At 35.2% G+C, this 12785-nt stretch overlaps 1 protein-coding gene across 1 annotated transcript in view; it reads left to right on the forward strand.

The window, feature by feature from the left end:
- Window positions 1–12785, forward strand: part of UBE3C (ubiquitin protein ligase E3C) — a 72984-nt gene that overhangs the window by 52108 nt on the left and 8091 nt on the right. The window contains exon 19 of the mRNA XM_010209540.2: window positions 6598–6810. Within this exon, the coding sequence (XP_010207842.1) occupies window positions 6598–6810 (213 nt within the window). The remainder of the gene's footprint in view (window positions 1–6597; window positions 6811–12785) is intronic.

The following is a 12785-nucleotide window of genomic DNA, read 5'->3' on the forward strand; positions in this document are numbered from 1 at the left end:
AGTCTTGCTACTCCAAATCTCTGGAACTTCTCTGAACTTGTACATACTGACCTTCAAATAAAAGTAAAACCGGAAGTAAAATCAGAAATAAAACTGATTTACCAAAGGCTTTATTTTTTTCTGAACCACCCCCCCCAAAAAAAACCCAAAAACAACCCACCCCAAACCAACCCAAACACCTTATTCTTCAATCTCGCGGCACTAGCACTGCTGCAAGAGGTGTTAATGAATAGCTCACAGAAGCCTGATTACAGGCATCTAGCTGTGGAATTTTGGACATGTCCTTTTTTAAAAGACAGAAAAGGCATCTAGTGTTTGAACAAAAAGAGCACTATGAATTTGCACAGTCATATTATAGAATCATAGAATGGTAGGGTTGGAAGGGACCTTTAGAGATCATCTAGTGCAACCCCCCTGCAGAAGCAGGTTCACCTAGATTAGATCGCATAATATAGGGAAGATAATGTACCAGATTGTCCATTATTCAGTGATATGAATGCATCTGGATGTGTCTGCTATTGTAGAGCACAGAGAACTGAAAAACAGTGGCTTAAAGCTACCAGACAGCAGGTATTTGCATTGTGACACACACCCAATGACACTAATTTTATTATATCATGCTGGCATTAGGAATAGTATCAGTTTGGTGTTGCCCACTTTAGAACACATTTTAAATTATATCTGTAAAAAATTATTTTATCTTCAGATTACTAAACAGTAGCTTTTAAAATGCTTCATAAATATGAACACATGTTAATTTTAATGTAACTTTTATGTACAGCTTTTTCTTTTTCTTTAGAATGGAAAAGGTTTTGCTGGCCCTAAAGACTTTGTGAGTGTGATTAGATATTTCTAGGATATAAATAATAAGGTAGAAGGAAGTTCTAATGGTTTTGCTATTTTTCTATCATTTTTATTAATGGTTCTGTACGGCTTTGAAGATCTATTGCACTCTATAAGTGCTAAGTATTATTTAATAGTAACTGTTTCAAATAACTGAAATAGAAAGGGTTATGGTTGGGGCCTGATTAAGGAAATAACTGAATTTAAGTCCAGTAATTTACTGCCTTAACCCATAAGCCATGTGTCTTTCTAGGGGTATGACTTTAGCATTGTTTAGGTTTGAAAATACAGTTCTGGGTTGCAAAGGGTTAACAGAAGGTGGAAGCAATGACTGATTGATTACTTTTCTTAAGAAGGATTTTAGTAAGTGACAGAATTAATTGTAGACTGTAAGTAAAGGCACTAAAGCTGCCTGTAGTCAGGGAGGTTGAGTTGGTTCATCTCTGAATCTGTTTATACGGTTTGATCTTGATTCAACATGTTGTAATGCTTATGTTAACCTCTAGTGTATATATATAGCTAATTTGTCTGAAATGACTAGACCAACTTAAGTCTTGTCCAGTTTTAAAACATGTCAGGTCCAGACCCTCCCGACATCCACCATTTAGATGTTTGTAAACATTAATGAGATCCCCTCACAGTCTCCTCTTACACAGACCAAACAACCCCAGTTCCCGCAGCCTTTCCTCGTAAGAGAGATGCTCCAGTCCCCGGATCATCTTGGTGGACTTCAAATGAGACCTCACCAGGGCAGAGTGGAGTGGGGGGAGAACCATGGGAGTTGTACCTGAACAATACTTTGTGTGACCATGTAGTGCTTAAATAATGTTGTGATAGTTATACCATATATAGTCCCAGTCAGCTACCATTTTCATTATGTTGGAAACGAGAAAAGGCCTCCTTGCCTAGAGAACTGTGTCATTTTCTTTGTGTCCTACTACATATTGTGTACACTGTTCCTCCAGCTGAGTTTTTTTCTTCTGTAATATATTAAAGGTACCAATTGCATGCCTATATTCTGAAAATTTCTTGCCTTAACCATTCCATATTCCCCCACATCCCAAGTGTTTAATGAATGCATTCAGTATATTTGTAAGAATCTGAATATAGCATTTTTCATTTTAGATGACCAGCTTGTGATCTGTGTCACTGAAATGAGGAAAGCCTTTTGTAGCTAGTACATGTTGCAGTCAATTATAGTTGAACTATACTGTAATCACAACTAGCTAATATTATTTAAAGGAGAAACAATGGACTTCAGGCTGCCTGGTTTTTGTGTGAAGCCAAAAATATATTAACCACAGTAGGCTTTCTGTTATTTGCTTGTTATTAATATTCTGGTGTGTTCTACAGGCATTCACACACAGACAGGGAAGGAGGTGTATGAAATTACTTTTACTGAATACTTCTTCTTCCATAGTGAAATAATTGCTCTCAGCCTTTTAACTAGAAAATTCTTATTTTAACCATTTATTTTAAAAATCCAAAAAAGACTGAGAGGGCACGTTCAGATAATTGGGAAAGCACTGGGATGGAAAGTACCAGAAAGGATTTGTTACTGTAAACCAAATTTTTTTGTTTGCTTTCTTTTGTTCAGTTGTTTCAGAAGCTTTTAAGTTATTTTAATAGTTGTCTAGAGATGTCATAACTTTGTCTAAAGAGCATCCTTACCCTATATTAATTTGGAATGGTGCTGGGAAATCCAGGTTGGCCTTTTCAGCAGACATAACTTCAAATGTTACTCGGCAAGCCTGTGTGGTTGCCCTTGATATAGACATCCCTGTCTTTGCTTCAAACTAGCCTCTTGCCCCAAGCTTGCTAATACTTCTCAGACTTCAGAGGAGGCAGTGGTATATAGGCTCTGTTAAAGTATTTGTTCCGCCCACTACCATCCTATCTGGATTTTTTGGTGTTATTTAAGTCAATTGCAGTTTATGGGACTGCGGGATGGAGGCAATGAAGTCAAGTAAGGGGCTTGTTAGATAGGAAAGTTGCCAGTGTGAAATCTCAGAATTCCCATAGGGGCTGACCATAAGAGTTAAAGGAGACTTGCCACAGGGTGAGAGCAGTTGAAGTTTGAGAAGAGATCAGTTTTAAAATATGCATTGGTTAAGCTTGGTGGCTTTGATCTCTTGAAGTAGTATATGAACAGGAACATCGGACTTACGGTCAAACAGAAGTCACCTTCCACCAAAAGCCAAGACAGTCAATGTTGTTGCTCTTTGGCTGCTGGAGGAAAAAAGAGATTGCTTCTGTGGGAGACCATGACCATTAGAGTACATGTATAAGTATATTCTAACAGTGTAGCTCCATATTGCAGCTAATGAATCTGATAGCTGGTTACCTCTGTAAGTGGAGGTCACTATTCCCTTACTTGTCATTTGATGCTGGACTCCTGCTTCCTTTATGTTGATGTTGCAGAAGGCCAATGTAGAGAATTTAACAGGCAGAAAACTGACCTTGAAATGAGGTAACTTATATCTTCCTAAGATAATTCACTACAGAGAAAAGAGAGGAGGAGTGAATCTCCGCTTTTGGCCATTAGATTAGCTGCAGTAAGAAAAATACCTCTTGGGCTGAACTTGCATGAGAAACCAGCTACTCTGAGGCTGTGGTCTGATTGAAATAAATGGTCTTGCTCTTTGGTTTCAGTCCTAACTGTTATCTAGATCTTTATTCTGATTTGGAAGAAAAATCAACTTCAGATGGTGACTGTGCTGTGTCCACTAACACCAAACCTAAAATCCAACACCTCAAACAAAGCACAACACAAATAATCTGCAAATTTTGAACCTTATTCAGTATGTTCTGATGTTCATGTAACCTTTACTATACAGCTGCTCTACTTGCAAACAAACCCAACACACCGGCTGCCCAGGGAGGATGTGGAGACTCCTTCTCTGGAGGTCATCAAAACCTGCCTGGACTCATTCCTGTGTGACCTATTTTAGGTGGACCTGCTTCTGCAGGGCAGTTGCACTAGATGATCTCTAAAAGTCCTTTCCAACCCCTACCATTCTATGATTCAAAATCAGCAAGCTGATTTGTTTCATCACTGGAAGGAATGGGTGGAATCACATGTTTTGGCAGCAGCATGTAGTTTGATCAATATATGCTGACTGAGAAACAGGGAAGTTAGATGGAAACTGGAAAATAAAGTTTCAGTTTTAGGCATGTTCAATTGTACATGGCATTTCTCAGCATCTCTGCACAGTGCTGAAGCTGTAATGGTGTAATGCGCCTCTTTGAAACAAAACCAGTTTATCATGATTTTATTTGCAAGAGTTTGAGTGCATTTTTTATTAAACTTTATTACAATAACTTGACTTTCAAACTCATGTCTTGTTGCCAAAAATAGTTTGTTTTTAATTTTGCAATGACTTAGCTAAGAGGAATAATTAAAGTTATTCTCAAGTTGCACAATTTAGTTTGTTTAAAAATGCTTTATATAGTTTTTAGATGAAGTTATAAATGTTCAGTTTGGAACTACCTGAAGATTAATAGTGATGCATTTGAAATGCATTATTTTTTTATTGATTCTTAATGTAGTAAATTACTGAAGTTATTTGGCAGCAAACAGAAATAGCCAGTGATGTTGTTCACATTTATTTTCCTGATAGTGTCACAATTTGCATTAATTGCATTGCAGCTGCACTCACTTATATTAAAAAGCTTCTACTATAATTAATCCTTTTTATTTCAAATCATTTTGGCACAATTTCTAGCAATAAACACTCATAAAAGACAGACACTTGAAAAATAACATACAAGTTTCTTCAATATACCTATTGCTGTTTTTTCCTGACAAGGAATTATTGATAGGCTTCTAGGATCAAGTGTTGCAAGTGGCTAAGACTTAAGACCAGTTTGAAAAATGCTAAGTGGATTATTTTGCATAAAAAATAGACAGGTTTTGAATTTGTGTAATTAACCTGTGTTTAGAAAATACCTTGATTTATGTCTACATTTGTATTTCAGTTGCATACATTATGGAAATTTAATTTATAATCCATTTAGCTGATGTGATCATAGTTTTTAGTGCTATCATTTATTAGTCCTTGTATATTAAATGCTCTAAAGGCTTAAACCTGCCTTGTGTAAAAAATTACACCTCTGCATTTACATTTTATGAGTCATAGATGGAATTCCATTTTAAATTCGGGTAGCTTTGATATATTTAAGGAATTACAATGGCTTTATTGTTACTAATGCAGGAACAGCAAACACTGACCTTATACATTGCAAATTAATGATTTATCCCTCTAGTTTGCTTTTAAAGTCAACTATACAAATGAGGATTTCGACTTCTACACCTTGAATAAATCATATAGCTCTAAATATAATGCACCCTTTGGCTTTGAACTCGTTATTCTCAATTCTTTCTGCAAGGTCTAACTCACCTCATAGAACTGTTCTTTCAAAAGTTTAAGGAATTGTGTATATTTTTCTGAGCGTCTTTGTTGGAATATCATTGAGTGATTGCAACCCCATTTTTTTTTCTTTTTTTGCTCTTTGTGCCTTCTTTTCTAAGTTTGCAGCAGATTATGGAGGAATTAAGTAATGCAAAATTACTCCTTTAAGAATAACAAGAGAACAATGACATCACATTGATGATGCCTTTCCTGATCAGCTTGGCAGTGATATTAATGATACTGTAAAGATTTGTTTGTCATTATTAGAGATGCTGATGTAGGAAACAAACAGGACAATGGGAAAGGCAATGCACAGTTAGCATCTGAGGCAGAAGTGTTCTTTTGAAAGACAAAAATCTTTCAAATTTTTCTTTTATTCATGTAGGTTTTCTCTAAATGATGTAATATTTTCTCTTTCTAGCTCCGAAGTTTCCATCTCTCCTTTTGAGAGTTACCATGAGTACTTTTTTCTTCCAGTGAACAAGAAGTTGTTACTTATTATATTAAAAATATGTGAAGTTGCTTTGCTTTACATAAAAATGTGATCATAGAGTAGATTAACTGAGAGTGGAGTCTCATAAAAGCTGGAATTTTGTGCATTTCTGAAAAATTATTGAGGAAACTCGGTTTACAGTAAAAATACATTTTTCATTAATTCAAGTCAAGCTTATTTTTGGTTCAGCAGTCTTTTGACAAGTTTAACAGTGTCAGACATAGGGAGGATTGGACATATGATACAGCCATAACTGGTAAGCTCTTGATTGGAAATTAGATTGGTTTGATGATGCCATTAAGCAGGAGAATTTGATGAATATATGCAGTGATGAACCTGTATAACATGCAAGAAAAATACTTTACTTGGATTAGTTTAAAATGTAATGCTTTTACTTGTAGTTACTTTTAAGGGACAAGCTGTTTTACATGTAGCAATTTATAGGAATGGAAAAACGTGGTTTGTGGTGATGCTAACGGAGGTAAAGATGCTAACCTTTTCTAGAAGACATTCTTTGTGCAGCTGCGTTGTCCTTTAGCATACAGCTTTTCTTGTTAGTTTCTGTTTACTATCATACTTTGGACAAGATTAATAAGTAGTGATCTTACCTTTTAAATCACCACATAATTAATTTGTAAAATTTGGAAGCTTGATATTTCTCAAGAATATTGCAATATCATGTGAATATTTTTAAATTGCTGCAATGACAGTTGCCGTACCAGAAGATCCTTATTCAGGCACTAAGTTAAGAAGGAATTACCAAACAGTTGAGAAATGGACAAAAGCCTTTGAATTTCCTGCATGTACAGCAATAAAATCTAATATGCTTTTAATTGCTTTGTTTTACAGGCTCTTTATGAAAATATGTTGGTGGAGCTGCCATTTGCTAGTTTTTTTCTCTCAAAATTACTGGGGACAAGTGCTGATGTTGACATTCATCATTTAGCTTCGTTAGATCCAGAAATGTACAAAAATTTGCTTTTTCTCAAGAGCTATGAAGGGGATGTGGAAGAACTTGGACTGAACTTCACTGTGGTGAACAATGACCTTGGGGAAGCACAGGTAACAATGCTTTCGCTTTTTAAAATCTTTTATATATTACTGATGAATCATGAGCACCCTTACTAATTCATTTTCTAATTTAAAAGTGATAGGAAACAGCTCTTAAAGGTACTGTTGTACTGGGATGCATCATAGTGATTTAGACTCAGTATTTGCAGTAGACAAGAACTAATCTTGTACTTAAAATACCTTTTAGTCACGACTTAATGATCTGGTCTTTTAAGAGTAAATGATAGTGGTCATTTTCTGACACTCGTACCTGGGAAGTGATATTGGAAGATGGCAGTAGCAAATATAACCTGGGATTTTCTGTGAGAGGAAAACAAAATTTGTTGTTTGTATTCTAAGGCTGTTCATTTAAATACACTTAAAGTTAGTTCTACTAATTGCAGCTAATACAAATCTAGTTTAGTATCTAATTAAAAATGAAAACTAGCTAGTATTCTTCTGGAGAGGTTTTGGTTTCCATTCTTTATACATGTACTCTGTATATCCCCAAAAATGAGCCACACAAGTTAGAACCTACCTCAACAAGTAAGGTAGAAGGCCATAGAAAAGAGAAATAGCTCAGAAATAACATAAAAGGAGATCCAAGTTGGAGATGTTTCCAGTATTAACTACTGCAACAACAACAAAAAAAAAACAGTGCATTTCTACCAAGAAGCCTGATTTGTTTGTTAAAATCCTCTGAGGACTAAAGCTAGTATTATCCAAACCTCTGATTTTTGATTTTCTGGCCTAACTTTAAAAGGAAGTTTAAATATAATAATGAGTTTCTGAGTAACTAAATATAATGTCAGTTAAATATTCTGATGCTGTTTTGCTATGGAGAACACCATACCCATTAAGCATTAACCATCATTTATGGTGACTGCATGTTAACGTAGTTGAAGAACGAATTGGTTCTTGTCACTGTCTTCTGTGTTTTGATGCAACAAGTTACTTGTTATAGTTCATTTCATTACCTTAATAAACTTCATATGGATAGATACAGTTTGTCTGGTATTCGACTTGTGTAACCATTGCTTGTTAATTAATTGTGTCAAGGTAAGGCTAATTCACTTTGGGAAAAGAGCTTCATTTGCACTCCTTATGTTGAATGTTCATTATCACTAGTTTTCAGCTAAACAACCACTTTAGTGTCTAATAAATTAGTGCCCAATAAACGCATCATAAATCTATCATTGTAAATAACTATCCTCATGACAGTTTCCATCTAGCAACTGTGGCACAAAAGCATTATGTGCAATGAAAGACACATTCAAAAGACTCTATTGCCTCTGTCAGTAGTAGAAGGTAGAAATTCTATTACCAGCGTATTGATTCCAATCCTGTAATGTGCTTTTAGATCCCATTAAACTATTGTCAAAGTGCATTCACCAGAAGTTGAAAAAGGTACTTAATAATTTGCACATTAGACCTGCTAATTAGGGGAGCTATGCCATCAACCATATCTTCCAACCCCAAATAGCTTTAGCTTTTGATCAAGAACTACGAAATGCAGTGATACCAGATGAGATTTCAACTGTTGGATCTGCTGTATAAAATGGAGGCCAGTAAAAGTCTCAAAAGGATGTCAGCCTATAGTTACAGGTGCCTTCAAATAGCTGTGTATATTGATTTTATTTTTCCTTTTTTCTTTGAAGGTTAGATGATGATAAAATACTTACAAAATGCTTATAAGGAGTATAAAGTTAATAAATTCAAGAAAATACCTCCTCTTTTTAGACTCCCTTCTCCCTGTGAGGAAGGTGAGTTTTGCAGCAGTCCAAGGAAAGAGAGGAAGATTCAAACATATTCCTCTGCCTTCAAAAGTGTTAGATTCTGCACTGCAGTAAGTCTTGAGATTGAGTCTTGATTTTTGTGATTACATGGATTGGAGCAGTTGAATGTGATCAGAAGACTCCATAATTGGAAGACTGTAAATAAAATGTAGAAGTACAAATCCACAGGAGAGCACTGTACTATATACGGCAGCAGTTCCTGTGAAATCCATACAATATAGAAGTTGGTGTCCAGACACCTCTTTCGGCTTTTTAAACAGATGGGACTGTCATTGCTGTTACTGACAATACATTGACTCAGTGAAGGATGATGCTTTGGCTTTAAATTTCCCTATAATAAATAAATTTTAAAAACCCAGAAAATTTCTATCTTGACATCTTTTTTACTAGGATACAGTGGCTTAGAGAAATGATTTTGTAGGTTTTTCAGAAACAAAATATTTGAGGCTAATCTTTCTGAGGCAGATTTATAATACATATGGCAAATGCATTCTTAGGTATTCAAATGCAATCTCCTACCTCGAACTCCTGCCTGAACATCTGGAAGGCAGATGATGGGGAAAGAAAGAAAACCTTTATTGATTTCTTTTCAGAATGGGAAAAAAACCTTTAGGGATAATGTGAACAGAAGTGATCAGAACCCAAGAGAAAAGATAAAATATTTTCATCTGTCTTAAAAACCAAGTTTGTAAGGAGTTCTTGACTGTCCAAAAGAGTGCTTTCAGAAATTGCACTGGAGATACATGTCTTGATACCTAGATGACAGATCTTTTATTCTTTCCTAAAATATTTCCCACTTTACTTTCTAAATAGTCCATTTTTCTCCGTTAATTTGGAAAGCCACTGCCTCTCGGCCAGGTCTGTGCGAGCAGCAGTTGTCATTAACTTTGTCTACCAACAGAGACTTGCTGTTACCTGTCCAAATTCCAAATAGATATTGAGTGACAGATTTTTATCAAAAAGAAGATAATCCTATTACTTCTTCTTGATAAATATTGTTATTCACTATTTTCCTGATTTTTGGTCTATATTTATTTCATTAGCATATTAAAGTTCAAAATAGTAGATAGAGTAACAAAATGATGGCCTGAACTATTCATGTAAACTACAGCCTTACATAAAATAGAGATTTCCTTTTTTTGACTTTTTAAACAAACCATGGTGATTTTCTTAGAATATAAATGTAAGTTGAATGTATTTTCTTGGTATGTAGCTGCAGAAACATGTAACTGAATTTTTAGCCAAAATAACCCTGATTGCATGCAACTGTAGTTCGGAATGTATCTGACCTTCAGTCAGAGGCCTAATGCAGTGCTCCTGTCCATCTTACTAAAAACTGCAAAGCACCTTTTCTTGAACATTTCAAAAAATAGAAAACTTTTCTGTCCTGCTTCGTTATTTCTCCTTCAAAGACACAGTTTGTGAGCATGGAATTGAACTCAGTTGTGTAGGATACTTGTCTGTACCTTTTGAGTACTTTTCTGTTCTTGCCCATCCTGTGTAACCTGTGTTATTATCTTGCACCACCTAGCGGTGAAATTGGATGGATGAAAATAAAAATGCAAGCCTATGAATCTTTTAAGAATAATCGTTTTGTGGCCTTTTCAGATCAACAGTCATTCCTGACATTTAGAGTTCAATGCAAATTCAATAGTTCCTTCAAAACATCGTGAAAACACTGAATGAGTAAAAAGTGAACTGCGTCCATGTTTACTATAGTTTTACTGCTACCAAGTGTTAACTATTTTATGTTCTCCTTAGGCTTTATGGCATATCTGTTGTTCCTGCTACATTAGCCCTTTTGTTTCAGACTCTGATGATACTTTGACAAAATGACAGTAGAATTAATCTCACATTGACAAATTCTAATAGCTGGAAACCCCCAGGAAATTTGGGTAACTGAATGCTGTAGTCTTACTTGTGGTGATACAGGCTTGTGGGGAGGAAGTTGAGCTGCAAATGTGTGGTGTTGGATCAGAAGTAAAGATTTGCTACTTAGAAAAGTAAAAGGAAAGAGAGGATTTAAAAAAAATACTTCTTGCTTTTTTTCTAAAAATACTAGTCAGAGTACAGCACTTTATTCTGATTTGTAAGAAGAGTATTATAGGGAGAGAGAGAATAGCTTTTATTATACAAAGAATACAGCTTTTCCATCATCCTTAGATCCCTGTTAAGACACTACTATTATAACATAAACATAAGCATAAAATAATTGCCCTGAATTCTAGGTGCTGACCTGCAGTAACGGTTAAATATTGTAATTCACCTAGTGCTGAAACACTCTGCCAGTAGTTCCTTTTTGCCGTTTTAGGAAGGAAGTCAGTTCAAGCATACTTTTGTGTAAATGCCAAGCTTACAGAAGTTATTGTATGCAGTAAGTTTGGTGGTGGTATCCATATTCTTAAGAGAAGCATGATGAGTTAGGTGATACAAATATGGTTTAATATGGCCAAATTCAGTGTGTTCATACCTTAAAGAGAGGAATTGTATTTGTTGAAGTAGAGACAAAAGAACAAATACTTTTGCAGTGCTGCAAAACAAATAGGGAAAATATGTAAGTGGACAGGTGGAAAAGTATTAGCAGTGCTGAAGTCTTGACAATATTTTGTTCATGTGGAACATCATGGTAGCTCTGAGCCTGTAATACTAAAGATGACAGGAATTTAAATAGTAAATTAGAGAAAGCTTTCTGGTCTTGTTAGGCTTTGTAAAATGGTATTTATAGTAGGAAATTAAAGGAACTGAACTTATTTTAGTTCAGTGAAAAAGCCTCTGAGAAGATTAATGAAGTTGCTGCCCCTAAATAATACATCATGGATATAACTGAGAAAGGAAAATGCTGGTTAAGCTATAGAACAGTATTGAAATAAGAACAATGAGTGTGAACGAACTTCACCCATTGGACTCAAAGTGGAAATGAGAATGTTTCTAATAATTGGATTAACCCAAATATTGACTAACTTCGCAATGACAGTAGTAAAACTACTATAGTGGGATGAAACACAGTACATTTCTAGACTGCCTTGTTGCCACTACTGTGATATGGAACATGTTCCAGACTTATACTCCTGCCAGTCAGTGGCACCAAGGCTGTATCCCCTGGAGTGGCTCATAGCATCACCAGAATCACCCCAGCCTAAGCTGTCCTGCCTTTTGCATCCATGGTTTTGTTGAAGGGACTCGCTGAGAAGGGATCAAGCTTATGTGTGCAGGGTATGAAACAGTCTTATAAACTGACACTTTCTTTCTACTTAATTCTTCACGGAGTAGGATTTAAGTATAGTCAGTGCTACTTGAATGCAGACATGGTGGAATATTGATGAGTTTTATTAATGTAAGCATAACAAAAGCAAAAAGTCTGCAGCTGAAGGATTAAAGTGGGAAGCCATATTTTTAATGCCTATTGTAATTCAGATTGTTCTAGCTTATCAAGGAAAGTGGTAAATACTCCATCACATGGAGTCTTTACACCAGGATTGCCTGTCTCTCTGAAAAATGTGCTCTAACTCATCTGTGGATTTATTGAGTTAAATACAGGAATCTCTAGACAGAAGCCTGTGCCCTGTGTTATCTGGGAGGTCAGATTCACAGATCTTAATGATCTTTTAAGCTATGAGTCAAGCAAAAATCCTGAATGCTCAAAAGCAATGTGAATTTTTAGTCTTACCATTTTATATTTTGCTTAGTGCTATAACAGCTCACATAATTAAGTTGCATGTTACAAAAGAAACTGTTCATATGTTTAATTTCCTGATTTTTTACAACAGACTAAAATGCACAGTTGTCTTTAAAAAAAAAAATTGCTGACTTGAATGTAGAAAGCAAACCTTTTTTAGAAGGGTTCAGAAGGTGATTGTATCTCATCTTTTCAAATTTTTAAACCATTTCTTACACTAATAATCTCTTCCAACTGGGTGACTACTCAACAAAACTAAATATGTAAAGAGTAGAATATGTAAAGGTGTTTAATATTTTGATAACAACTATTGTTGATCCTTGTGTAAATATGATATCTTTGGTTTTGACGTTTTTAATTCAAAATTCTTCCATGCTGAGGTATCTTCTTGTCAATAAAGGAAAAAAATGAAGCTTTTCAGTAGAAAAACAATGTTTAGACTTGATTTTTGTTTGTTTGGTTTTTGCTTTTATTGTAAGTACTGAGCTTGTATAACATGGATTTTCAACAGAATC

The sequence above is a fragment of the Colius striatus genome, chromosome 5 (genome assembly GCF_028858725.1).
Source record: "Colius striatus isolate bColStr4 chromosome 5, bColStr4.1.hap1, whole genome shotgun sequence".
NCBI classification, from domain to species: Eukaryota; Metazoa; Chordata; class Aves; order Coliiformes; family Coliidae; genus Colius; species Colius striatus.